We start from the raw sequence: 26,433 nt of genomic DNA, 5'->3' as shown, positions 1-26,433 counted from the left end.
CAGACGCAGTGAGTGATAGCTCAGTGAGGGAGACTTTTTTGTTTGTTTGCTGTTATACCTTGTTTGACATGATCAAAATACTATGTGGTCAGCATGATGTTGTATTTGGTCAGTCAGTTGATTCTTTCAGTAGAAACCTTTTATTTTATCGTTGCTATTCCAGGTGTAATACCAGCTAATGGTGAGGTGAAGATCACTGTGACCTTCAGTCCATTCCAGTATGAGACTTGTCAGATCACCATCCAGCTTGTCATTTCACAATTTAACACCAAACCCCACCTCTGTACCATCACCGGTAGCTCCGCCCCTCACCTAGCATCCAGGTAAAAACTTGATCCTTGTAAAAACAACATATGATAGAAAACCCATTTTTCTGCCATTTAAGTTCAATCAAATTTAACAAATTGAACAAAATGACAGGATGACATTGAAATTTATATTTATTGTTACCTTTATTTATTCACCTTTACCTGTGTTTTTAACATAATGTGATCAGTTAACATGAGCCATTAACATTGTTGCTGTGTTCTTATGAGAGTGACAAAGCTAAAAATCTCAATGATCTTTAATCCCAAATTGTCCTTTGGTCCAAATAATAAAGAGATTACCAAGAATGCTTTTTTCCATTTACACATTATACGATCTGCCTATTCTGAAGAAGAATCATGCACACACGCTTTTAATGTGTAGATGATTTCTGATTTAAAAAGAGCAAACACAGTTGTTTGACAAAATAGTTTCACCCAACCACTAACTTTGAGTAAAAACAGCATGATGTAATGGCTTTTGTAATTAATTTGGTTGTCTGACAACAAGCCATGGTGTTGTATATTGGACACTGACAAGGTTTTGTTATTTTAGCTATTTCAACATTGTAGTGCAGACTGAATTACTTTAATTTGAATTCACATCCCAAATTGTGCTGGAAAGTTCAGGACTGTTTGTCTGTGGGCAACCATTTCTATGACACCAAAAATACTATAACCCCAATTTCCAATGAAGTTGGGACATTGTGTAAAATGAAAATAAAAACAGAATACAATGATTTGCAAATCCTCTTCAACATATATTCAATTGAATACACCACAAAGACAAGATATTTAATGTTTAAACTGATAAACTTTGTTTTTGTGCAAATATTTGCTCATTTTGAAATGGATGCCTGCAACACGTTTCAAAAAGCTGGGACAGTGGTATCTCTATCAGCCGAAATTTTGCCGATAGAACGCCGATAATTTCTCAAAAATAGAACAGTTACTGAAATAATGTTTCTGTCAGAAATGTAAAATGTCCTTGCACCATTTGTCCAGTAGATGGAGCTCTGACTCCATTCAACTGAGAGCTGCTTACACCCCTGCTTAAATGTGTTCATCACCGGCCCCCGTAGTTCGCCGTCACACTGCACTGATCGGCTGACAAAAGCATTCAAGTAAGTTTATAAGGATGTTGTTTGTAATAACCTTGTGATTACATTCACCCTACATTTCTCCTGTTTCAGTTCAACTCAGTTTGATTAACTCAGTTTATGTAGTAATGTGTCAAATGTGCTTCATTGCGTCGGCCACGCTTTTTATTAAGCCCACCTTGTGTAGACCTTATTTCTAGCATGAAAAACTTTCATTTACTGCTAAGAGGTTGAAACATTCAGATTCACTGGTCATCCAGAAGGGTTCTGGGAATTACTGCCGTTCGCCATTAACCCACTGGGACCAAGCTTTATTAAATTGTAAATAAGTTTCTAATGATATGAGACAGAAACTTACTTTTTTTTTTTGCTGAAAAGTTAACTCCGTGGAGTTTCGATCCACCGTCGGCCATCTTGGTACTCCTCATAGAAGATGTGCGATGATGTGCGCAATGTGAGTGTCCAATCGGAATTGGTTCTCCGTCACATGGGTTTCCAAAATCCAATCATAGGGCAGATTTACCTCACGTGATATGGCAAAGATTGTTTTCAGGAGTGATATCTTACTACACTCAACAAAAATATAAACGCAACACTTTTGGTTTTGCTCCCATTTTGTATGAGATGAGCTCAAAGATCTAAAACTTTTTCTACATACACAATATTACCATTTCCCTCAAATATTGTTCACAAACCAGTCTAAATCTGTGATAGTGAGCAATTCTCCTTTGCTGAGATAATCCATCCCACCTCACAGGTGTGCCATATCAAGATGCTGATTAGACACCATGATTAGTGCACAGGTGTGCCTTAGACTGTCCACAATAAAAGGTCACTCTGAAAGGTGCAGTTTTGTTTTATTGGGGGGATACCAGTCAGTATCTGGTGTGACCACCATTTGCCTCATGCAGTGCAACACATCTCCTTCGCATAGAGTTGATCAGGTTGTCAATTGTGGCCTGTGGAATGTTGGTCCACTCCTCTTCAATGACTGTGCGAAGTTGCTGGATATTGGCAGGAACTGGTACACGCTGTCGTATACGCCGGTCCAGAGCATCCCAAACATGCTCAATGGGTGACATGTCCGGTGAGTATGCCGGCCATGCAAGAACTGCGACATTTTCAGCTTCCAAGAATTGTGTACAGATCCTTGCAACATGGGGCCGTGCATTATCCTGCTGCAACATGAGGTGATGTTCTTGGATGTATGGCACAACAATGGGCCTCAGGATCTCATCACGGTATCTCTGTGCATTCAAAATGCCATCAATAAAATGCACCTGTGTTCTTCATCCATAACAGACGCCTGCCCATACCATAACCCCACCGCCACCATGAGCCACTCGATCCACAACATTGACATCAGAAAACCGCTCACCCACACGACGCCACACATGCTGTCTGCTGTCTGCCCTGAACAGTGTGAACCGGGATTCATCCGTGAAGAGAACACCTCTCCAACGTGACAAATGCCAGCGAATGTGAGCATTTGCCCACTCAAGTCGGTTACGACGGCGAACTGGAGTCAGGTCGAGACCCCGATGAGGACGACGAGCATGCAGATGAGCTTCCCTGAGATGGTTTCTGACAGTTTGTGCATAAATTCTTTGGTTATGCAAACCGATTGTTTCAGCAGCTGTCCGAGTGGCTGGTCTCAGACGATCTTGGAGGTGAACATGCTGGATGTGGAGGTCCTGGGCTGGTGTGGTTACACGTGGTCTGCGGTTGTGAGGCTGGTTGGATGTACTGCCAAATTCTCTGAAACGCCTTTGGAGACGGCTTATGGTAGAGAAATGAACATTCAATACACGAGCAACAGCTCTGGTTGACATTCCTGCTGTCAGCATGCCAATTGCGCGCTCCCGCAAATCTTACGACATCTGTGGCATTGTGCTGTGTGATAAAACTGCACCTTTCAGAGTGGCCTTTTATTGTGGGCAGTCTAAGGCACACCTGTGCACTAATCAGCATCTTGATATGGCACACCTGTGAGGTGGGATGGATTATCTCAGCAAAGGAGAAGTGCTCACTATCACAGATTTAGACTGGTTTGTGAACAATATTTGAGGGAAATGGTGATATTGTGTATGTGGAAAAAGTTTTAGATCTTTGAGTTCATCTCATACAAAATGGGAGCAAAACCAAAAGTGTTGCATTTATATTTTTGTTGAGTGTAGTTGGCCCATTTAAATAGCCCCCTAACTGCTCCAATTGCATTTCTGCATTTTTTGAACTTGAAAATTCTTCTCTGTTATAAACTTAATCAATATGATGTCAAAGCTTCAGCTTTTAGCTCATACCTTTTTGTCAAGGGTCCAAAAAAGAACATTTTTTTCATTTAAAAAAAAAAAAAAGTAATATCGGCTGATTTATCGGCTATCGGCAAATTAGCCGATTTATCCATTGTCAGCATTTTTTTCATCCAAATATTGTTATCGGCATCTGCCTCAAAAAATCCATATCAGTCAGGCTCTAGTTTTCTGAAGTGTTCCTGAGCCCATGCAGTAAGATCCTTTGCACATTGATGTCGGTTTTTAATGCAGTGCCGCCTGAGGGATCAAAGGTCACGGGCATTCAGTGTTGGTTTTCGGCCTTGTCGCTTGCGTGTAAAAAGTTCTCCAGATTCTCTGAATCTTCTGATTATATTATGGACTGTAGATGATGAAACCCCAAAATCCCTTCAAATTGAACGTTGAGAAACATTGTTCCTTAACTGTTGGACTGTTTTTTTTCATGCAGTTGTTAATAAAGTGGTGATCCTCGCCCCATCTTTGCTTGTGAACAGCTGAGCCTTTTGGGGATGCTCCTTTTATACCCAGTCATGATACTCACAATTAGTGTCCTCAGTTCCCAAATGCTTATTGAGTGTTGTTAGAAGGAAAGGTGATGTAACACAGTGGTAAATATAACACTGTCCCAGCTTTTTTGAAACGTGTTGCAGGCATCCATTTCAAAATGAGCAAATATTTGCATAAAAACAATAAAGTTTATCAGTTTATCTTGTCTTTGTGGTGCATTCTGTTGAATATAGATTGAAGTGGATTTGCAAGTTATTGTATTCTGCTTTTATTTACATTTCACACAATGTCCCAACTTCATTGGAACTGGGGTTGTAGTACTTATGACTGCTGGGATGTTTTGATATCCACCTGTGTGCTATTCCCTGATTATTTCATTGTTAAGGCAGTACGCAAATGCATTAGAGCTGGTTTATCTTGTTCCATTTCCCTTGGAGTGCAGATAAAGGGGAAGTTCGTCATTGTATAATCTAGGCTCTATTTTTAGAAGTTTGGATGTGTGTGTGTGTGTGTGTGTGTGTGTGTGTGTGTGTGTGTGTGTGTGTGTGTGTGTGTGTGTGTGTGTGTGTGTGTGTGTGTGTGTGTGTGTGTGTGTGTGTGTGTGTGTGTGTATCTTTTCACTCTGTACCAAAACAAAATTAATCAGCGCATTATTTAGAATGCAAGCACCATCACAGGCTAACTGGCTAATTAATGTAATAGCACGTAGCAAACACACACTCTGTAAACTGTTTCTTGTCACCACTGAACAGCTGAAAATGTCATTAGAAGTGTCCAAAAGCAAGGAGTGGGTCCCTGCAGAGAAACATAAATAAACTTTTTAAAATGACTAATTATTCAGGTTGCAGCTTACCTTAGCCCCTTTGCCGTCTCGGTGATAACTGTATAATCGAGGTCGCACAGCACGAGTGCCTCATTAGCAGTTCTAATGATATTTTTGCACATTCGGTGGTGACAAGAAGCAGTTTCTTGAAGGTTTTTTTTCTTGCCACGTGCCATTACATTAATTGTCCAATTAGCCTGTGATAGTGTTTGAGGTTTGCCTTTAAAACAACTGTGAAGGAATAGATAGAGTAGTGTGGTAAATCTGTATAGAATACAAGTGAGGGAAACTGTCATGATTGGGGGTTTGTGGGGATGTTTGTTGTTGTCGTGTTTATTTCATGTGTTGGGTTTTCTTTGTCTGGTCGGTATTCTATGTCTGCTCATTCTTGTTTTGCTGTTGGAATTTGGTGGGTGTGTCTGGTCCTGTTTGTGTGCCACGCCCTTTTCCTGCTTGTTTCCCTGCACCTGTGTCTGATTATCTCTCATTACACCTGTTACTTAATCAGCATTACGCACTGTGAACCTCATTTTGACGTTTTGAACTCAGCCTTTCCGTCAGCTTGATCTACAGTCGCCTTTATGATTTCACATTTGACATAGTCAATAACCCTGTCTCCGTTCACCTCATGCTCCCATGGGCTATGAGGATTCATCCCACATTCCACTTCAGCCACATCAAACCTGTCTCGTCCATTCCTCTTTGCCCTTCTGCCAGTATCCCTCCTCCTGCCCGGTTTGTGGACGGTTGTCCTGTGTTCGCTGTGCGGTGGCTCCTGTCTTCTCATCGGCGGGGTTGGGGTGTCCAGTACCTCATGGATTGGGAGGGCTACAGGCCGGAGGAGCACTGCTGGGTGCCGTCCCGCTTTGTTTTGGACCCTGCCCTGGCTCGTGACTTCCGTGCCGCTCACCTGATTATCTGATTATCCCTCATCACACCTGTTATTTAAGCAGCATGTTTCCCTCTTGTCACTGCCAGATTGTTTGTGCTCCATGCCAACGTTTCCAACCTTTTTTCACAGTGTCCTAGTCTCCTTGTTCATGTCCTTCCGTGTACTGTTTATTCGCTTGTGCTTTGACCTCACCTATTGCCTCATGTTTTGGACACTGTTGCTTATCTTGATTTGCTATCCTGTGAACCAAACCCTGCCAGTTAAACAAGTAAAGCCTTTTGAACTTACCTTTTTGTGTCTGAGTACTGCATTTGTGTCCAGCCGGTTCTTGTCTGAGACTCTGACAGAAACCACCTTGACAACTCTAAAGTGTGTGTCATTGCAGATTAAAACTTTGGTCTGTTGTTTCACCAGTGACAACTTCATCTTAGACAGAGGAAAAAAGAAAATATGAAGACTTGGGTTTTGTTGACTGTAGAACATTTATTTGCAGTCTTCACTAAAACTTGTAACTCCTTCAGTGGCACATCAGTCTCGCTCCATGAAAATTTTTTGCAACTTTTTATTGTGTGGCAAGTACATCACCACACATGTATTAACTGCAGAGTGGAGACATTTAAACTCTTAAGTCCTGGATGTTGGGGTTGACTTCTGAAATTCCTTTCTCATCTTGCCATTGTGTCATGATAATTGCTTCTCAGGCTAAGAGCAAACTACTATACCAAAGCACAGCTGACAATATTTACCCTGTAGAGTCGGTGCAAATGTCCTCAACTGCTGATCGAAAAATCCCATTTTTTCTTCAACCAGTGTAAAACCTGATGTTTAATTCTTTTCCCATAAGAACGAGGGTCCTATCCATCACACAGCAGGAAGCTTCATCCACTGCATGGTGTTGGCGTTATCACTGCCAAAAGTTAATAATTCATGAACATAGCTTGGTAGCTGGTGCAGTGATATCAAGATGGATGTGCTTCCTGATGGCTGTGTGGTTCATAAATCATATCTCGCTATTTGTTGTGCTTTAAGTGGAGCCAAATTATAGATCTGTATGTGCAGATACACACTCAGGTCAGTATTTTCTAGGTTGAACTAAAACCTGACTTTTAGTCTTTTTTGCTGAGTGCCCCTCTTGTGGCTTAGTGGTTAGCACTGTTGCCTTACAGCCAGAAGGTTCTGAGAGCACTTCCCACTTGGGCCTTTCTGTATGGAATTGGTATGCCCCCCACTTGTCCGTGTGGGCTTCCTGCATGTGCTCTGGCTTCCTCCCTCTTCCAGAGAAATGCAGTTTAGGTGAACTGGTAACTTTAAATTGACTGTAGGTGTGCGGGTATGGATAAGTTTGTCTGTCTGCATGTGGCCCTGCTTTAGACTGGTGTCCTGTTCAGGACCACATCTCTCCCCATACGTCTGCTGGCATAGTTTTCAGCTCCCCCCGTAACCCTTGATTGGAATAAACTGGTGTAGAAAAGTAATGAGTGAGGTTTGCAGGGTGTTCCATCAATTACATAATAGGTGGCAATTTGAAAGGAATAGGTGGTGGCAGGTGTGCTGAAGCAAATTTAGGGGAATCTGGGGGCCTGCAACGGCAAAGTTTTGAAAAGAAAATGCTCTGAGGTGGCTTCTGGTGCATTTTGAGTGTATTCTTTGTTTATGTGCAAAGTATTTTAGAAGCACTTGTGCTATAACCAATAATAATAAGCTTGTAACTGGGTTTCAGTTCAGTGCTGTTCACTCCTCTCTCTCACTCTCACGCTTGCACTCGCACACACTGTGACTCTCATCTGTTGGATGAGATTAATAATCAGTGTATTTACAGATCATGGACATATAACCACTGTTTGTTTTTCAGGCTGCCCTTCAGCATATTATTATTAGTTTCTGAGGCTAATGTATATCAACCGCAGAACCATCGACATGATTCTTGTTGCCTTCATGTAATGTGTCAATTTCACTTATTGGATTAGTTCATCAACTCCAATAGGAACAAACATATATGACTGCATGTTTAACTATTAAATTATTCATAAAAAATGCTAGCTGACTTAAAGTTAGCAGAGCTTAAATTTGTGGAGGCTCACTGGTCCACAAATGGTTTTCAACGTTTGTTGAAGAGATAGTATGCTAATGAAAAAGTTACCTTCACTAATTAGCTGATTAGTTAAACTGTGCCCACCACTGTGGGGAAGTGATTAAACCAGGGAGCTTATAATCAGAGTATCGTCAGTTTAAATCCAGCAGACCACCCAGAGTTTTCACATCTGCAGTCATCCACATAACATTCTTGCACCGCTTGCAAAATTTAGCCTGGAATTGACAAGTAGATTTCACAAGAGATAGTAATCAGTTCTTCTGCCATCTACCCAACTGCCAGCAAAAGCTGAACATTCTTTCTTTTCTGTTGAGTGTCCCCCCCCCCCCCCCCCCCCCCCACACTTTTATTCTGCCAAGTTTCCTCTTTTGGTCAAAATGTTCTCAGTTTGTCCATAATTATAAATGTAACACAATTTGTTTAATGCTAGTTTGATGGAGAAAGGCTTTGGTTATGACTTGGAAGTATCCAAAGGACCTTCACCTGCCTCCAAACGGTTTCTCAGAAATAAAGCCAACTACAGGTCAACCAAGGAGGCTGACAAATCAAAGGTAATGTCTGTGGCTGTCTTCGGGTTCAACAACAAGACCCTGATATTCAGTGTTTATGAATTTAGGTTGCATTTTATCCCTTGTTTTATTAAAGTGGGTTTACATTAATCAGTAATTTTAAATGAGTTACACAAAATGTTTTTTCTCTGCATGTGGCATCAGGGTGGAATTTAAGTTTTTTTTAAATAAATAAATAAATAAAATTTATTTGGGCTGTTAGTGATAAACTGGAAGAGATGAGCCATTAAATGTTTGTGTCTGGTCTTTCATCTTTTCATGTGTTTGAAATTGTTGAACAAGATCCTGTGCACTTTTGCATTTTTGTGACGCTGTTGGATTCATGATGTAATGGACAAGATGCCTGTTAATGGCCTTATTTGAATTGCTGTTCAGCGTGTCAGAGAGAGAGAGACAGAGAGAGAAAGGTTAATGTGTTCATTCAAGTGATAAAAATAGTTATGAAAACCTCTGATTGTTATTCATGAAAATGGCTTCAATTTTTATATAAATACAGCATCAGATGTGCTTAATTGGCTGTTTTTTTAAATGAGGGATTTTATATTATTCTTTTTTTTTCACTTTTTAATGTTGATGAAATGGACCAGTGTGTTGACCAAGTGCTTAAGTGTGCTTGTTTCTCAAGCAGAATGTTCTGGGTTCAAGACCACCCCTGCCCATTCTCCATGTAATGTTGCATTAAGTGCATATGGTGTAAAAACATGTGCCAAATCAACATGCAGGTCCATTTTCGATCTGCTGTGACGTCCTCATGTGAAAGAAGAAGACGAATTTTGATGAAATGGAGAGTCTGAAAAAATAAAGCCTGTACCCCAAAACACTCCCTTTCCTCCCAGATTCCTTTCATAGGCCTTTGTAGTTTCGGCCCCATCCTTTCCATCTCATTTCTGTACCAGTTACAAAGGATTTGAGAGTTTGTTTGACATCATAACTGTACTCTGATGTTTTTGCATGTTGGCCTTTCAAATGCTGTTCATTTCTTACAGTCATGTGTAATGTTTCTGTGCTGTTACCTTTTCTGTAGACACTGAGAGCTCACGTTGAGGTTAAACCTGCCCTTCAGCTGTTGGAAGATGTGTGTAGCCCTGGAGGGGTGGCAAAGATGCTGATCAAAGATGGAAATAAATTCAGCTCTCAAGACCTGAGAGACGGTAGATACCAAACGTGTTGTTGTAGAGACTTGCATTTCGCTTTATTTTCAAAATCAAAGCACATGAGTTAGCTAAGATGGTAATTTTCAACTTTCAGCACAGTGCCTGTTTGAGTAGATATAGTACACTATTAAGGGAGAAAAGGATGCTATGATTGGATACACACAGTGGTTATAAGTTTAATCCCCAATGACAAATTTCACAATGTCAGAGTATTTTTTTTACAGCTGGATGTTTATTATGTAAAAATGTCTGTGGGTTACAGCTGTTGTCATATTGGTTATTTTTGTTGTGGATGATATTATTTTAGCCATGTCATGTGGCAGCATGGCAGGCCTGCAAAACAGACAGCTGAAGGAGGCTCACTTCCTAAAAAAGATCCAGCAAAATATGAGGGAAGAGCGAGACCGTCGCCACAAATGGTAGGTGACCATATTTCACTCACGAATTACCTGCCTTTCTTCTCTGATGGTTTTTATCCCCAGCTAGCCGAATGCCTGAAGGGGGATTATGTCGTGGCGATGTCTGTCTGTCTGTCCGCCCGTCCCACCCAAAAAGGGTATAACCGTTCTGAAATCAACTCCTCTCACACTTTTTGGAGAAATTTCCTGAAACAAGGTTCAAGCCCTTGTTATAGTTTGGTAATATGCATGTTTTCATATCATTTCAGTTGGGCTCAATTCACCAGAGTTATGGACCTTTATAACAAAGCTAGACTCCAACAATTTCATGCTTGGATGCCTGCATTCTGAAATCAAATCCTCTCACATTTTTAGTAGAAATTTCAGATAACATGGTACAAATCCTTGTTATCGGTTGGTAATACACATATTTTCATATTTTTCCATTTGGGCTCCTTTTACCAGAGTTATGCCCCTTAAGCCGTGGTCACAACCCGCCGTACTTGCATGTGCGTGCAGTCTACTTGCAAAAACGTGGGCTAAATTTGGAGATCCGTATGTCATAAGTACTGCCTCAGTACGAATTTAGGAGCACGCAGACACGCCGTAGAGGTTTTAGTGCATGCAGAACTTTCGCTGCGGTCAGGCTGCAGATTCACCAGCAGTACAGATGACGCACGTTGTGAGTACTGCCTCAGTACGGATTCAAAGCAGCACATTTTCATTCAGTTACTATTGAATTAACCAAATCTGTACATAGGGAGTACGGATTACGGCACTCACCACATACTATGGAGGCCGACAGACTTGCATGCACAACGCAGCTTCTCACTTGAACTTGGACTTTATTTCCAAATGTCAGCAACACACACGCCACAGCTTCAGTCTGTTAACTAGCTGTAACTTTTCGAGGCAAGTAAACACTCCTACAACTGACCGCTGCAGGCTGGACATGCTCATGCATCGCCGACGCCGAAAAACACCTGCCGCTCCGGTTCCGCTCATGAAAAAGAAAAGCGACCTCCCCCCCACACACACACACTGCTTTATTGTCAACTCTCTTTATCATTACACTCCTAGAGACGTGCGTTGAACGTACTCCCTCCCTCCTCTTGCTACTGCCTCCGTACGTTTTCACAAAAACGTAGTGGCCGTGGCATCTGCAGAAAACGTACGGTGAAAAAAAAACGCACGGTGGGTTGTGACCGGGGCTGTAATTAACAAACATAGATACTGCCAGTTTCATGATGGTGCCTGTATTCTGAAATCAACTCCTCTCTCATTTTTAGGAGGAATTTGGGGAAACTTAGTACTTAGTCTTGAAATGTTATCGTAATATAGCAAGCGCTTGTACCAAAGCAGCATTTACAAGTGGGGGGGATATTGTGTTCTCAGAGCACTCTTATTGTCCTGTGAAAACCATTGGTTACATCTACAAATTTTATTGTGTTTTTATTAATTCATCTATTTGGCAAGTTGCATGTTTTTGTGTTTAAATTTGAATTTCATTTAGGCAAGTTCATCTGGGTAATGACCCTGTGCCAGAACAAATGAGGAGGACGATATTGGAGGAAAGAGAGATTGCGCTACGTGAATACATGGTAAGCTGAGTATGTGTCAGTGACAACACATTAAAACTTGGACTCCAGAAACAGAACTCTGTATTGAAAATATGAGATACATGTACTTATGTAGGATACAAAACATATAGGGGTGCGTACTTCTCCCTTATAAAATGATCTGGTGCATATCTCGATACATAGGCTATGGTATGATTCAGGGATTTTTATTGTGGAATGATTTGATTTGGTGTAATGCAATCTGATACAATGTTTAACACATCAAAATAAGTCCAAAGATGCATATTTCTTCAGGGTTTTACTACTGTGCTGCAGCACATTAACGCTGCCTCTGCTCTCATTTTGTTTAACACTGGGGGTAGCTCCATGTGCATTAGCAGAAAGTGCAACATAGAAGAAGCCTAGACGAAGACAGCTGTTGTTAGTGTTTCTTAGAATAACTTTCTGGTTCTAAACTAGTATGACAGTATTAACAAATTGTGAGCTGAGCATCAAGTTCAAATTGGTATATTTATCTGTTATACTGCTTACTGCTATCTGTCATGTTGATTTTTTATTTTCATCCATTTTGTGCTGCTTGTCCGGGTCGTGGTGGCAGCAGACTTAGCAGCTCACTCCAATCTTCCCTATCTTTGGTCAAGTCCTCGAACTCTTTCCGGGGGATCCCGCGGTGTTGCCAAGCCAGCTATGAAATATAATCCCTCCAGCATGTCCCGGGTTTTTCCAGGGGCAAATGCCCCCACGGATTGACACTCTGTCATATTGAGTTTGTTGAGTTAATTATTAGAACCCTAAAAATATGTATTTGAAAAATGACATCATTCATCCCACAGTGTATGCAGGTCAAATTTTCATTCCTATAATTTTTACTGTGGAGGGAATGGAATTTTTTTATTTTTTAAGCTATTGTTGCAGCAGTGTTTTTCATGCATGGCCTTTTGTATGTATTCCCATTTAATTAAATGTGACCTTTATTGAAAGTCTTCATAACTAATCATGTATTCTGCACTTCACTGTGACACTGTTTGCATGCTAATGAACAGTGTGATTCCACTGCAACACTGGAACTCATGCTCCATATACAATTGATAGTATCATGATTCTCAATAATATAATAATAATAATAATATTATGTAGTCTTTGCCAAACTGACGTCATTTTTGAAATATGAATCTCACTCTGTGCATGTTTTCTAAAAAAAAAAAAAAACAGTTAACAGGATTCTTTTAGACACTTAAGAGTACTTCCTCTCCATCTGCACTGTTTATACAACACATGCATCGACTCTCCATTTACAGCTTCATATCACCACCGTATAATGTTTTATGAGTCCTCTGCTGTTTTTATGATAGGAAGAGCTGTTATCTCGGTTTGTTTTGTCTACATTTGGTTCTTATATAGAACTGTTGTGGAGTTCCTCATTGAAATCTTGAGTGCAGGCTATAACCCAACAGATGCCTTTTCTGTGCACATCACATTAATATAGAGTGGCTTACAGCAGTGTGACATGGTCTCTGCACCACTCAGATTATATAGTTTAATTAATTACGATATAGTCAGCAGGACTGGGAAAGTGAAGTCACTTTCTGTAGCATTTTATTGAACAACTGAGCCAGTCTTTTGGCTGAATTGAGTAGGAAGTGAGTTCTCTTTTTCTACAGATTTAAAGCCACATAAGCCATCAACCTTATTCTAGTAGATCCCAGAGGCCACTACTACACCAATGACCCCAGTGATTCAACAGGAGTATTAGGAGGATATGAAAGAAATGGGGAATTTTGAAAATGAAATTCAAAATGCTGCAGTTTGGTGCATTCTGAGAGAAAGACATCACTGTTGTCGTTTGGATGTTTATATATTTAAAGCCAATAGGCCTCCGTGTGTGTGTGTGTATGCATGTGCAGGCTTTGATCATGGAGAAACTGGGGAGAGCTGACATTTGCCGGTTGCTTCTGCGAGGGCTCTCCGTCTGTGTTTTCCACCATTTGACCCCTCTGACCCTTGTTCCTTGTCCTGCAGTGTTTCATAAATTTGATCCAGTGTCTTTGTTGTACTTACAGAATGTGACTGACTATATTTAGTGCGCAGGTTCCCCATGTGATGTTGTCCTTCCTCACTTCCTTAAAGAGGTTCTTCCTAGTACAGGACAGTCCATTCTTGCCATTATCAATAGCAGTTTGTTATCTGGTAATGTCCCCCTTAGTTTTGAACATGCTGTTGTGCAACCCTTTAAAAAAACTTGCACTCGATCGTAATGTGCTCTCCATTTTTAGATCCATCTCTAAACTGCCTTTTATTTTGAAAATCTTGTAAAAAGTTGTTTACACTCAGCTAAAGACATTTCTGGACAAGCACAAGCGCCTTGAGGTCTTTCAGTCAGGTTTTAAAACTTTGCACAGCACAGAGTCAGCTGTACTAAGTTTTTAACAACATTCTCATCACTAACAACATCAGTGATTATATGATCCTTATCTTAATGCACCTAACAGCAGCATTTGATACTGTGGATCACAACATTTCACTCAAATGCTTACAGCACCTAGTTGGCATTCATGGTAGTGCTCTGGACTGGTTTAGGTCTTATCTGGCAGATAGGACTAGTTGTGTGAAACTAGGTGATTTCCAATCTTGCTATGCTCCTCTGTCTCAAAGGGTCCCACAAGGGTCAGTTCTAGGGCCCCTTCGGTTTTCTCTCTACCTACACCCTCTGGGCTCTATTATGAGAAAACACAGCACCTTCCACTTTTATGCGGATGACAGCCAGACTTATGTGCCCCTTAGGAAGATGGATGTTTACTTTTTCCTTAAGCCTCTTATGCTGTGTCTCGATGACATTAAATCCTGGATGGCCTTGAACGTTTTGAATTTTAATGAGAATAAACCAGAAGTGATAGTCTTTGGCCCCAGTGGTTCTACTGATCACCCTCCTGTTGACTTGGCTCCTTTGGATTTTTATACAAAGCCAAAGGTTTCTAACTTGGGTTTCAATATGGACAGTGTTTTTAAACTGGATTGACAGATTAGTACAGTTGTAAAGTCCAGTTTTTATCGTCTTAGGTGGTTGGCAAAGATCAAGCCATCTCTTACACATCAGCACTTTGAGACAGTAATCCATGCCTTTGTCACAACTTGGCTGGATTACTGTAATACACTTTATTTTGGAGTAAGCCAGTCTTCCATCTCACGTCTCCAGTTGGTTCAAAATGTGGCTGCTCGCCTCCTAACTGTAGCACGTAAGAGGGAGCACATCACTCCGAATCTGGCCTCTCTCCATTGACTGCCTGTGCACTTTAGAGTTCATTTTAAGATTCTATGTGCATTTAAAACTCTTAACGGTCTTGCTTCGCCTTACCTCTTGAAGCTACTCCACTCTTATGCCCCTGCTCGGTGCATTAGGTCAGCTGATCAGCTGCTCCTGGAGGTGCTGAGGTCGAAGCGGAAGCTCAGAAGTGACCGAGCCTTCTCTGTCACTGCCACTGCTCTTTGGAATGAGCTTCCACTTCACATCAGAGAAGCCTCCTTACTGTCCACTTTTAAAACTTGTCTTAAAACCCATTTCTACTCTCTGGTTTTTAACCCAGCATGAGACTCTATTCTTATTCTTAACTGCATTTATTTTTTTGGTTCCTCTTCTTGTTTTAGTGGGTTTCTTTTAACTTGTTTTATTGTCTCATAAATGTTTCTTATTTCTTAGTATTTTATGTGTCATGTACAGCACTTTGTGACAACTGTAGTTGTTTTAAAGCACTGTATAAATAAAGTTGAGTTGAGTTTGGTAAATATAATATATAAATACATTAAAACAGTAAATTAATATAAAACATTATGTAATTAACAGGAAATTAAAGGGTTGAGTTCTTCGTCTAAAACCTTTTGAGGTCGAACGTTCTAAAAACATTCTGGACTCACACGCCATTCTAACTCATAATAGAAACTTTGCATAATTTATTTCTACTCTTGAAAAGTGTCAGCTACCTGTTTTATAAACACTAAATCCAATCTAGAACTCATGGATCCCCGTGGGCAACACACTAGTTAATAATATAATAATAGTCAAACAGACCACCTGTGTTTCCATCTCTGATCATCACAGCCACAGCGTTGCAGGGCTGGTCAAAGCTGCACCAAAATGAATATTAATTTAGAAATTACAGTAGTATTCAGAATTAGTTTTCATTATTTTGTCTGTGAAATAAAGATACATTTCTGGCCTGGTGGGTCTTCTATTCTATTAGAAGGAAAAACTAATTTCTCACAGTATTGAAGGCATTGCACAATACATATTGTGGCATGCTATCACACTGGAGATGACTAAAGGTGCCTTGACATGAACTTTATCTCTGCACTGCCGTGCAATTTGTCGTGCCAATGCGTCCCGCTGGACACCGCGCTTTGTCCCGCTGTGTATTTCTTAGCCGATGACTCATTTGCTCTCAGAATTTGGCTGATGAAACCATTGTCTCATTGTACCCAGAATCATAGAGAAATTCTCTGCAGCTGCAGGTTGGCTCATGTGTGCCGTGCGGTGGAGAAGCGCATTTAGAATCTTGACTTAAAGGTAATTTTGATAATATTTATATTGTGATAGCTTGGTAAAACAGTTCCATTGTCTTTCCTACTTGTAAGTCAGATAATGTATCTGTAAAATTATGTTTATTATTATATTATTGTAACATCATGTCATAATCATTCAGATGCCCTGTGCGCGATGAAACGCATTGAAACGCAGTTGTTTGGAATAGGTTGTGCAGTGTTAATGATTAATTCACAAAATTAATGCATGCCAGAAGTTTTGAACATTTCAAAATTTTCTTTGCACACTAGCACGCAGCATCGCACAGTTCACGGCGAGTTTACTTGCTGACACTCAGGATTGCGTGCCAGTGCGGGAATCAAAATCGTGCAAGTGTCAAGGTACCTTAAGACACTGGTGTATGACCCACTCCTACTCCAAAGCATTTACAAATTGTAATAATTGCCTTTTTGTTAAACCTGCATTTTCACTCCTTTTCTGAGTTTAGAATGTACTTTGTAATTTCTTGTAGTGTGAAATGTGAAAAATTCACCTTATTATGATTTCCGATAACAGATGTGTGAAGATATTTTGTTGACTTTTAAGATTCGATAGTTATTGAATGTGTTTTGAAGGTAAAAAAGGGAGGCTTGTGGCAGGATGAAGAATTTACTGCTGGACCACCTAAACTATTCTCCCAACGGGTGCTTTGTGAAGTAGGACAGGTAAAGTAATAAATAAATAAATCAAAATTTCAGAAATTCAATGAATGCAAACCTGAGCATGAGAAGGCTGTTAATGTTTTTAACACTCTGTAGGTACCCGATGAAGTCCCATCCTTTGAGTTTCACCCAAGTTGTCCAAAGGAGCTGAAAGACAGAGCCCGCCGAATGTTCCAGCAGGCAGCACGCAAGGTACATACTGCAATACGGTAAAGTCTTTAACGTACTACTGCCTGTGTGCAAATGCGCACATGCTTTGTGATTTGCTTACATAAAGAGGCTTAATCTGTGTGTGAATGGTTAGCGGTTGTTGTGTTAGCTCTGCAGTAATATGGCGAGTTGTCACAGGTGGGCCCCTGCCTCTCACCTAACAGATGCTGGGATATGCTCCCACACCACTGCAACCTGCAATGGAATAAACAGTACAAAATGGATTGGAAATGATGAATTGGTGGCCTAAAAGTTAGGGAAGCAGGTTTATGACCAGAGGATCCTTGGTTCAGTTTGTGTTTGTAGGTGAGAATCTGGCACCACGACATTAGCTTGTGTGTGAGTGAGGGAATGTGAGGCATTATTGTAGTGTTTTGAGTATTTGTATCAGGTGGAAATACAATAAAGAACGTTGTGCTGAACAGATTTAACACACACATAAACACTGACTGAGTTCCCTCTGGGGAAATAGCCTAGTGCCTGTGCAGACCCCTTGCTATAGCCATGAAATTCCAACATTAAATGCACCATATTCTTTACAGCATTGTCATGTTTCCTGTGCATTCCAGTCAAAGCAGAGTTATTTCAGATTTTGGACATAATAATTATGTTTATGTCCCACTACTGTGAATGTATTGATTACTCAATAACAGTACACACTAGACACTTAAAATATAGGTATACCCTGGTTGGTAATTGACCTAATTAGATTATGGGGTCCCTTGGTCTATAGTTTCATATTAATGAGGATGAATCTGTTTTTTTTCTAGTGAATTTGTAAAGTATACAAATTCAATGAATTTCAGGCTTGTTTTGTGTATATATTTGCTTATTAATCCATCCATTCAGGGTCACAGTGGGGGGCTGGAGCCTATCCCAACAGTCATAGGGCATGAAGCAGGGTACACCCTGGACAGGGCTTTTGCTAGAGATTCAATGGGAAGACCATTGCAGGTCACAGCAAACTCATTTGTACTTAAACTAAATTCATTCATGGGTTTAAGATTCAAAATGGCATCCAAAATAGCCACCAGTAGACACTTATTGAATCTCTGTGATATTTAAGTTATTTATATGTTGTTTAAAGGTGTATTAGTGAAAAACCCTATTTTGGCGGCTATCTTGGACGCCATCTTGGATAACTGGCTTGAGGTCAGTTTTTATTTTTTGGAACATCCTGATTGTGTATTGGGGTCATCCAAGGAACCTAAAAAAGTTGGTTTGGTTTAGTCCTGGGGGGGTGCAAAGGTAGTGGTCATAGCTCCCCTAGTATATTAATGTGGTTGAAATATTTTTTATTTTTTTTCAAACAACTACTGACAGTTTTTTGAGACTTTAAAAATATGTCTGGATGTCTTGGTGACATTAATACATTGGTATATAAAATATGCTAATTAGCGACGAAGGCTTGATAAGGAACATATTCATTATGTTTACATATGAAATTGTGTTGATAAAACATTTGATCTGATGACATGTATGTGTGGAGGGTGCTTATTTGCATATGTACATATTTGTAACTGTCATTATTTCAGAACACTTTATGACAGAGATTTCATATTCACTATGTATATACAGTAGTGTTCAGAATAATAGTAGTGCTATGTGACTAAAAAGATTAATCCAGGTTTTGAGTATATTTCTTATTGTTACATGGGAAACAAGGTATCAGTAGATCCTCACAAATCCAACAAGACCAAGCATTCATGATATGCACACTCTTAAGGCTATGAAATTTGGCTATTAGTAAAAAAAAAGTAGAAAAGGGGGTGTTCACAATAATGACGCTACAAACTCAAATCTATTATGTTCAAACTGCTTTTTTAGCAATCCTGTGAATCACTAAACTAGTATTTAGTTGTATAACCACAGTTTTTCATGATTTCTTCACGTCTGCGAGGCATTAATTTTGTTGGTTTGGAACCAAGATTTTGCTCATGTACTAGTGTGCTTGGGGTCATTGTCTTGTTGAAACACCCATTTCAACGGCATGTCCTCTTCAGCATAAGGCAACATGACCTATTCAAGTATTTTGACATATCCAAACTGATCCATGATACCTGGTATGCAATATATAGGCCCAACACCATAGTAGGAGAAACATGCCCATATCATGATGCTTGCACCACCATGCTTCACTGTCTTCACTGTGAACTGTGGCTTGAATTCAGAGTTTGGGGTTCGTCTCACAAACTGTCTGCGGCCCTTGGACCCAAAAAGAACAATTTTACTCTTATCAGAGCCTTTGCCATTCTGGTTATTCTTCTATCCATTTTGATGGTTGTTTTCCGTTTTCTTCCACGCATCTCTGTTTTTTTTTTTGTCCATTTTAAAGCATTGGAGATCATTGTAGATGAACAGCCTATAATTTTTTGCACCTGCGTTTAAGTTTTCCCCTCTCCAATCAACTTTTTAATTAAACTACGCTGTTCTTCTGAACAATGTCTTGAATGTCCCATTTTCCTCAGGCTTTCAAAGAGAAAAGCATGTTCAACAGGTGCTGGCTTCATCCTTAAATAGGGGACACCTGATTCACACCTGTTTGTTCCACAAAATTGACGAAATCACTGACTGTATGCCACACTACTATTATTGTGAACACCCCCTTTTCTACTTTTTTTTTACTAATAGCCAAATTTCATAGCCTTAAGAGTGTGCATATCATGAATGCTTGGTCTTGTTGGATTTGTGAGAATCTACTGAATCTACTGGTACCTTGTTTCCCATGTAACAATAAGAAATATACTCAAAACCTGGATTAATCTTTTTAGTCACATAGCACTACTATTATTCTGAACACTACTGTACATACATGCATCTTAACCGCTTATCAGAGATCGGGTCGCATGGTATTCAGTAATGTGATGATGTACACAAGTATGATCATAAGGTTGCTAATTTGGATACATTTTCCCAGCAATCCAGCTGCCATAACATAACTGGTTACAACATACACGTCATAACACTGCAAAAATGCAATATCTTACAAGTATATTTGTCTAATTTCTCGTGAATGTGTCTAATCTACTCTTGGTACAATATACAATCACTTAACTAATTAATGATGGCAGCATTAGAGTTTTGGCACATTACTCAATTTAACTGATCGTTGTTATTCTGGCTCCAGCAGGTGCTGGTGTCCGATTCTGCACATTAGCAGATGATCTAATATGTGTTCACTTGAGGAATATCTGCTTTGTAGCTTGTTAGTTTCTGTGAAAAGGTGTAAGTTTGCATATCTGCATTTGTAGATGAGACACATTTACATCAGTGTATTAACTATATCAGATACATTTGTGTTGTTGTTCCGGGGACAGTAAAACAAATGTTATCAGCATTTAACTTACAGTTAATGTGAACATTTCTGAGGTGGGACCGGGATGTTTTAAATCACTAATAACTCCAGTAAAGCGCTCTGCCTTCCAGGTGGTAATCCGTTGTCGCATGAACGCGAGACTGACATCTTTGAAGAAACTGGCAGAGAGTATGAAGGACTCGCCGTCGGCACAGCAAGGTTTTGTTTCATGATATGATGATTGTGAACTTGTGTCAATAATGCAAGGTTATTTGAATCTATTCTGAAAGGTGACATTGGACAAAAGTTCCCTTTGGTCGGTGTGATATCCTGAGAACAGACATCCGGTGCTCTGTGTATCAATTCACACCCTGAATGTTGGAACATTTTCACTACAACTTAAAAATTTAAATCTTTTTTTTTTTCTTCATTGTTTGTCTTTTTCGTATTTTTTTAAAATTTGCCTTAGTTGATGAAGAGAAGCAGACATGTACATTGAAGGTGTCCCCAGATAAAGTATTTCCATCATCTTTTCCTGTTTTCTCCAGTGAGGCCAACCCACTGGTGGGTACATCACATAACTCTCACATAACACTAAACTCAAAATAAAAGAGTGTTTTAATTCAAGAAACCCTCCTTTAAAGCTACAGTGTGTTGGATTTAATGCCACTCTAGTGGTGATGTTGCAATTTGCATTATGCTGTCACCAGTTACAACATTGCTTCTCTTCATATTTTAGCTTGTTTGGTGACTTTGAATCACGCTGCTTTGCCTTGTGATGTATCATTCCATTTCAGAAAAATGAGAGTTCTCCAACTAGCTAGCCTCCACTAGCAACCAGTAGACAGTGAACAGGGGACAAACCACTGATTCTTCTTTTTTCCTTTCACTCTTCTGGACACACTGCAAAATGCAAAAGGCGGAGTAGGTTTGTTACTTTTGAGCTACTGTATACAAATGAATGTTTATTAGTTCAATGGTATGAATATTTCATGAGGTGAAAGTTGGAACATACCATCCAACGAGGTGAAGCCGAGGTGAATGGTATGTTCCAGCTTTCACAGAATTAAACATCCGTTCCATTGAAAAAATATAAAAACGTTCATTATTTGTTTTATATAATGACTAAAATAGATCCTTGTCATTTCATTTTGTATTAATTTATAAACAACAGAAAAAGGACTTACATTTTGGTGCATCACTGCACTGACTTTGTGTACTTCCAAAAAAAAAAATGACTTTGTGTACTTCCTCACTGCAGTGAAAAATCACGTCAGAAATTTTTCCAACTTTGGTGCATCACTGCTGCTCTGACATCAACAATCCAACACAAACTTGAAATAGAAGTCCAAAAATAATTCTGATGAGGTCGTCCGCGATGCTGTGCACCAACTTCATGTGCTCCCCCCAAAAAAGACTGTGTGCAGCGAACAAAAATCATATCAGAAATTAGTCCAGCTTTTCATTCTAATTTCCTCCTGACAGCTCTTCATGCCTCCAAATGGCTTACAGTGGAGTGGATTTGTTTTGTGTCTTTATGTGCGCGTATGCCTGTGCATGTGGTCAAAGAATTAGCACCGTCAATTAGATCCTCCAAATCATTGTCCATCAGCAAAACAAACTCCGCATGTTTAGCTAAATGCTGCCCTTCACCAGTGGGCGGGTTTCGCACCGTGCAATGGTACCAAACGTATGGAACCAAATTTACATGCTAAATGGAACCAAATTGCAACGCAACACAAATTGGACGAATAATCCATGTCATGTGACATACAAAGCACCAATCAAATGACAAGGATCCCCTCAACTGTTATGTAATTATCAATATCGTTGTTCAACATGGTGACTTCCGTGAGGGAGCCCACTCCCAAGAAACTATGAAGGGCTTATTCTCATCTTATGAAAACACATCTATTCATTCTTGTACGTACGGTGCATCCAGAAAGTATTCACAGCCCTTCACTTTTTCCACATTTTTTTTATGTTACAGCCTTATTACAGAATGGAGTAAATTATTTTTTCCCTCAAAATTCTACTCACAACACTCCATAATTTTTGCAAATTTCTTAAAAATAAAAAACAAAACTAAGAAATCACATGTACATAAGTATTTACATCCTTTGCTCAATATTTTTTTAACAGCCTCAAGTCTTCTTGAATATGATGCCACAAGCTTGGTGCACCCATCTTTGGGCAGTTTTGTCCATTCCTCTTTGTAGCACCTCTTAATCTCCATCAGGATGGATGGGGAGCCTCGGTGCTCAGCCATTTTCAGATCTCTCCAGAGGTATTCAATTGTATTCAGGTCTGGGCTCTAGCTGGGCCTCTCAAGGACATTCACGGAGTTGTCCTGAAGTCACTTCTTTGATATCTTGGCTGTGTGCTTAGGGTCATTGTCCTGCTGAAAGATAAACCATCTCCCCAGTCTGAGGTCAAGAGCGCTCTGAAGGAATTTTTGATCCAGGATGTTGCTGTACACTGCTGCATTCATCTTTCCCTCAATCCTGACAAGTCTCCCAGTTCCTTCCATGACATTAATGCTGTTACCACCATGCTTCACTGTAGGGATGGTGCCTGGTTTCCTCCAAACATGACACCTGGCATCCTCCAAACATGACACCTGGCATTTATGCCAGAGAGCTCAATCTTTGTCTCATCAGACCAGAGAATTTTGTTTCTCATGGTCTGATGAGACCATGAGAAACCATGGTCTTCAGGTGCCTCTTGGTCACCTCCCTGACTAAGGGCCTTCGCTCAATTAAGACAGGCTGCCAGCACTAAGAAGAGTCCTGGCAGATCTGAACTTCCATTTACAGATGATGGAGGCCACTGTGCTCATTGGGACCTTGAAAACAGCAAAAATGTTTCTGTACTCTTCCCCAGATTTGTGCCTCGAGACAATCCTGTCTCAGAGGTCTACAGCTAATTCCTTTGACTTCAGGCGAGGTGATGGTCTAGTGGTTAATCCTGGTGGATCTGAACTTCTTCCATTTATGGATGATGGAGGCCACTATGCTCATTGGGCCCTTAAAAATAGCAAAAAATGTTTCTGTACCCTTCCCCAGATTTGTGCCTCGAGACAATACTGTCTCTGAGGTCTACAGACAGTTCCTTGGTTTGTGCTCTGCCATGCACTGACAACTGTGGGACCTTATATGTAGACAGGTGTGTGCCTTCCCAAATCATGTCTAATCAACTGCATTTACCCCAAGTGGACTCCAGTTAAGTTGTAGAAACATCTCAAGGATGATCAGTGGAAACAGGATGCACCTAAGCTCAGTTTTGAGTTTCATGGCAAAGGCTGTGAATACTTATGTACTTCTGATTCTTTAGGTTTTTTTTATTTTTAATAAATCTAAAAAAAAAACAAACCAAACAAAAAAAACAACTTTTGTTGACATTGTCATTATGGGGTATTGTGTGTAGAATTTTGAGGGGAAAAAATGAATTTCATCCATTTCGGAATAAGGCTGTGACGTAAGCAAATGTGTAAAAAGTGAAGCGCTGTGAGTACATTCCTGATGCACTGTAAATATACGCTAAATCCCACATACTGTAGCTTTAAGGTCATAGTCTGTATTGGAGTGCTTAGAAGTGTCCATGTCTATTAACAGACCAAAATATAATCATCAGCCTTGGGAAACAGTTTTCTTTATTTGTAAATCATTTTGTCTTAAAGTCTTTTGAATCACCAAAATGGAAGATGACATCCTTATATTGAGGGACCACTTATAACCGTGCATCTGTTACTGACGTACAAATCAAATAATCGTCATTCATTATTTCCCTTGAAAGATGAGTTTGATCTAACTGTGGAATCAAAGAGGAAACTGCATTTCCTGCATTTGATGAAATTGTTCATTTCCCCTCTGTCCCTGCAGAAACAAGTACTTGGTGTTCAATTGAACAAATAATGCCATTTTTCTGCTTGATATCTCTAGGCTTTGAGAAATTTGACCGCAGTGCCTGTGGATCCCATTGATGTAACTGTGACAGCACATATCCCTTTCTTCAAGCTCCAAGTATGTGTTTACTGCAGCAAATATTTGTCTCTAGATTCCTTTAAAAAAAAAACAGCCAACATGCAGTATATCTGCAGTGAAAATGTAGTTGGTCAATTTATTGTTAGTATATTATAAGAAAATTTGAATGTTTGATTGAATATTTTGAATTTTAAAGGTGAATTCTGCAATGGTTGAAATTAGATGTGGGTGATATGACCTAAATTAATGACTGTATTATATTGCAGTACTATTGGTTTTGTACTATATGACCCATCCTGAATTTGCTGTGGTGATCCCAAGTGAAAAAGAGAGAATCAGAAAGAACTTAATAATAATTAGCTTATATGAGCAAGGGTTTAATCTGGACAGTTTTCATTTTCAGGTCTGCTCCTCCAAAGGTAGGAAAACTTTAATCAGAAATTTTTAGTTTTATCTTTCACAAATCCATATCTGTGTTTAACTGGTTTGTATTAAGGCTTAAGCAAGCTGGCACCGGAAAAATACCATATTTCACACAACAGAATCACACATTGGATTATATTTCCATGCTTCTTAAATTGAAAATCTGAATATAACATCTGTAAGAAACATATTTAACAGGTGTTTTGACTCATGCGGAGGCCAGCAGAACAGGGAAAAACAGCATCAGTGTTGCAGTACTGATCCAAGCTGCATATGTGCTAAAAATGATTATTGATTTCCAAATTAAGATATTTGGTGTAATTTTTTTCGTTATTTCATGGGCATTATTTTTCATTGGCATCATTAAAAATATTTCTGGCCTGGTACGGGTTATCATTGGCCTTGTGTACTACAATGCCAATTCTACAAAAGCTGGGTCGATGTGTAAAATAAATAAAAACAGAATGCAATGATTTACAAATCTCATAAATTCATATTTTATTCTCAGTAGAACAAAAACAACGTCAGATGTTGAAATTGAGACATTGTACCATTTCATGAAAAATATTAGCTCATTTTGAATTTGATGGCAGCAACACATCTCAGAAAAGTTGGGACAGGGGCAACAAAAGGCTAGAAAAGTAAATGGCACAAATCAGGATCATTTGACAACTAATTAGGTTAATTGGCAACAGGGAAGTAACAAACTGGGTATAAATGGAGCATTTCAGAGAGGCAGAGCATCTCAGATGTAAAGATGGGCAGAGGTTCACCAATTTGCACAAACTGCATTTAAAAATGGGGTCACAATTTCAGAAAAATGTTCCTCAATGTAAAATTGTGAAGACACTGAAGATGCCACCAAGTGCCTAATAGCAAACGATTCAGAGAATCAGGAGGTATCTCTGCATGCAAGTGACAAGGCTGAAGGTCAAAACTGGATGCTCATCATCTTCTGGTCCTCAGGTGGCACTGCCTTAAAAACAGGGGTGATTTTCTCCTGGAAATCACTGTATGGGCTCAAGAACACTTACAGATATCACTGTCTGTGAACACAGTTCACTGTGCAATCTACAAATGCAAGTTAAAACTCGTGCAAAGAAGAAGCCATATGTGAACACGATCCAAAAACACTGGCCAAACTCATTTAAAATGATCTGAGGCAAAATGGAAAACTGTTCTGTTGTCAAATGGATCAAAATTTGAAATTCTTGTTGGGAACAATGGGCACCGTGTTTTGTGGACTTAAGAGGACTGGGACCATCCAGCTTGTTATCAGTGGACAGTTCAAAAGCCTGCTTCTCTGATGGTATGGGGTTGCATTAGTGTCTATGACGTGGGCACATCTGTGAAGGCACCATCAATGCTGAAAGGTACACAGAGATTTTAGAGCATCATATGCTCCCATCCAGACAATGTCTTTTTCAGAGAAAGCCTTACATATTTTAGCAAGCTAATACTTAACAACATGCTGCATCCATCACAACACCATGGCTTCGCAGGTGAAGACTCTGGGTGCTGAAATGGCCTGCCTGTAGTCCAGACCTTTCACCAATAGAAAACATTTGGCACATCA

General features: G+C 39.8%; 1 protein-coding gene across 1 annotated transcript in view; it reads left to right on the top strand.

Annotated features, from left to right (window-relative positions):
• Positions 1–26,433, top strand: part of cfap221 (cilia and flagella associated protein 221) — a 60,395-nt gene that overhangs the window by 13,941 nt on the left and 20,021 nt on the right. The window contains exons 8-17 of the mRNA XM_034175631.1: positions 164–323; positions 8,441–8,561; positions 9,604–9,730; positions 10,041–10,152; positions 11,645–11,732; positions 16,860–16,949; positions 17,043–17,138; positions 20,583–20,670; positions 20,921–21,015; positions 24,393–24,473. Coding sequence (XP_034031522.1) covers positions 164–323; positions 8,441–8,561; positions 9,604–9,730; positions 10,041–10,152; positions 11,645–11,732; positions 16,860–16,949; positions 17,043–17,138; positions 20,583–20,670; positions 20,921–21,015; positions 24,393–24,473 — 1,058 coding nt within the window. The remainder of the gene's footprint in view (positions 1–163; positions 324–8,440; positions 8,562–9,603; positions 9,731–10,040; positions 10,153–11,644; positions 11,733–16,859; positions 16,950–17,042; positions 17,139–20,582; positions 20,671–20,920; positions 21,016–24,392; positions 24,474–26,433) is intronic.

Source organism: Thalassophryne amazonica, chromosome 1, assembly GCF_902500255.1.
Source record: "Thalassophryne amazonica chromosome 1, fThaAma1.1, whole genome shotgun sequence".
In the NCBI taxonomy this organism is placed as follows: Eukaryota; Metazoa; Chordata; class Actinopteri; order Batrachoidiformes; family Batrachoididae; genus Thalassophryne; species Thalassophryne amazonica.
Note: the sequence above shows the minus strand (reverse complement) of the source record. Positions and strands in the feature narration are given on the sequence as shown.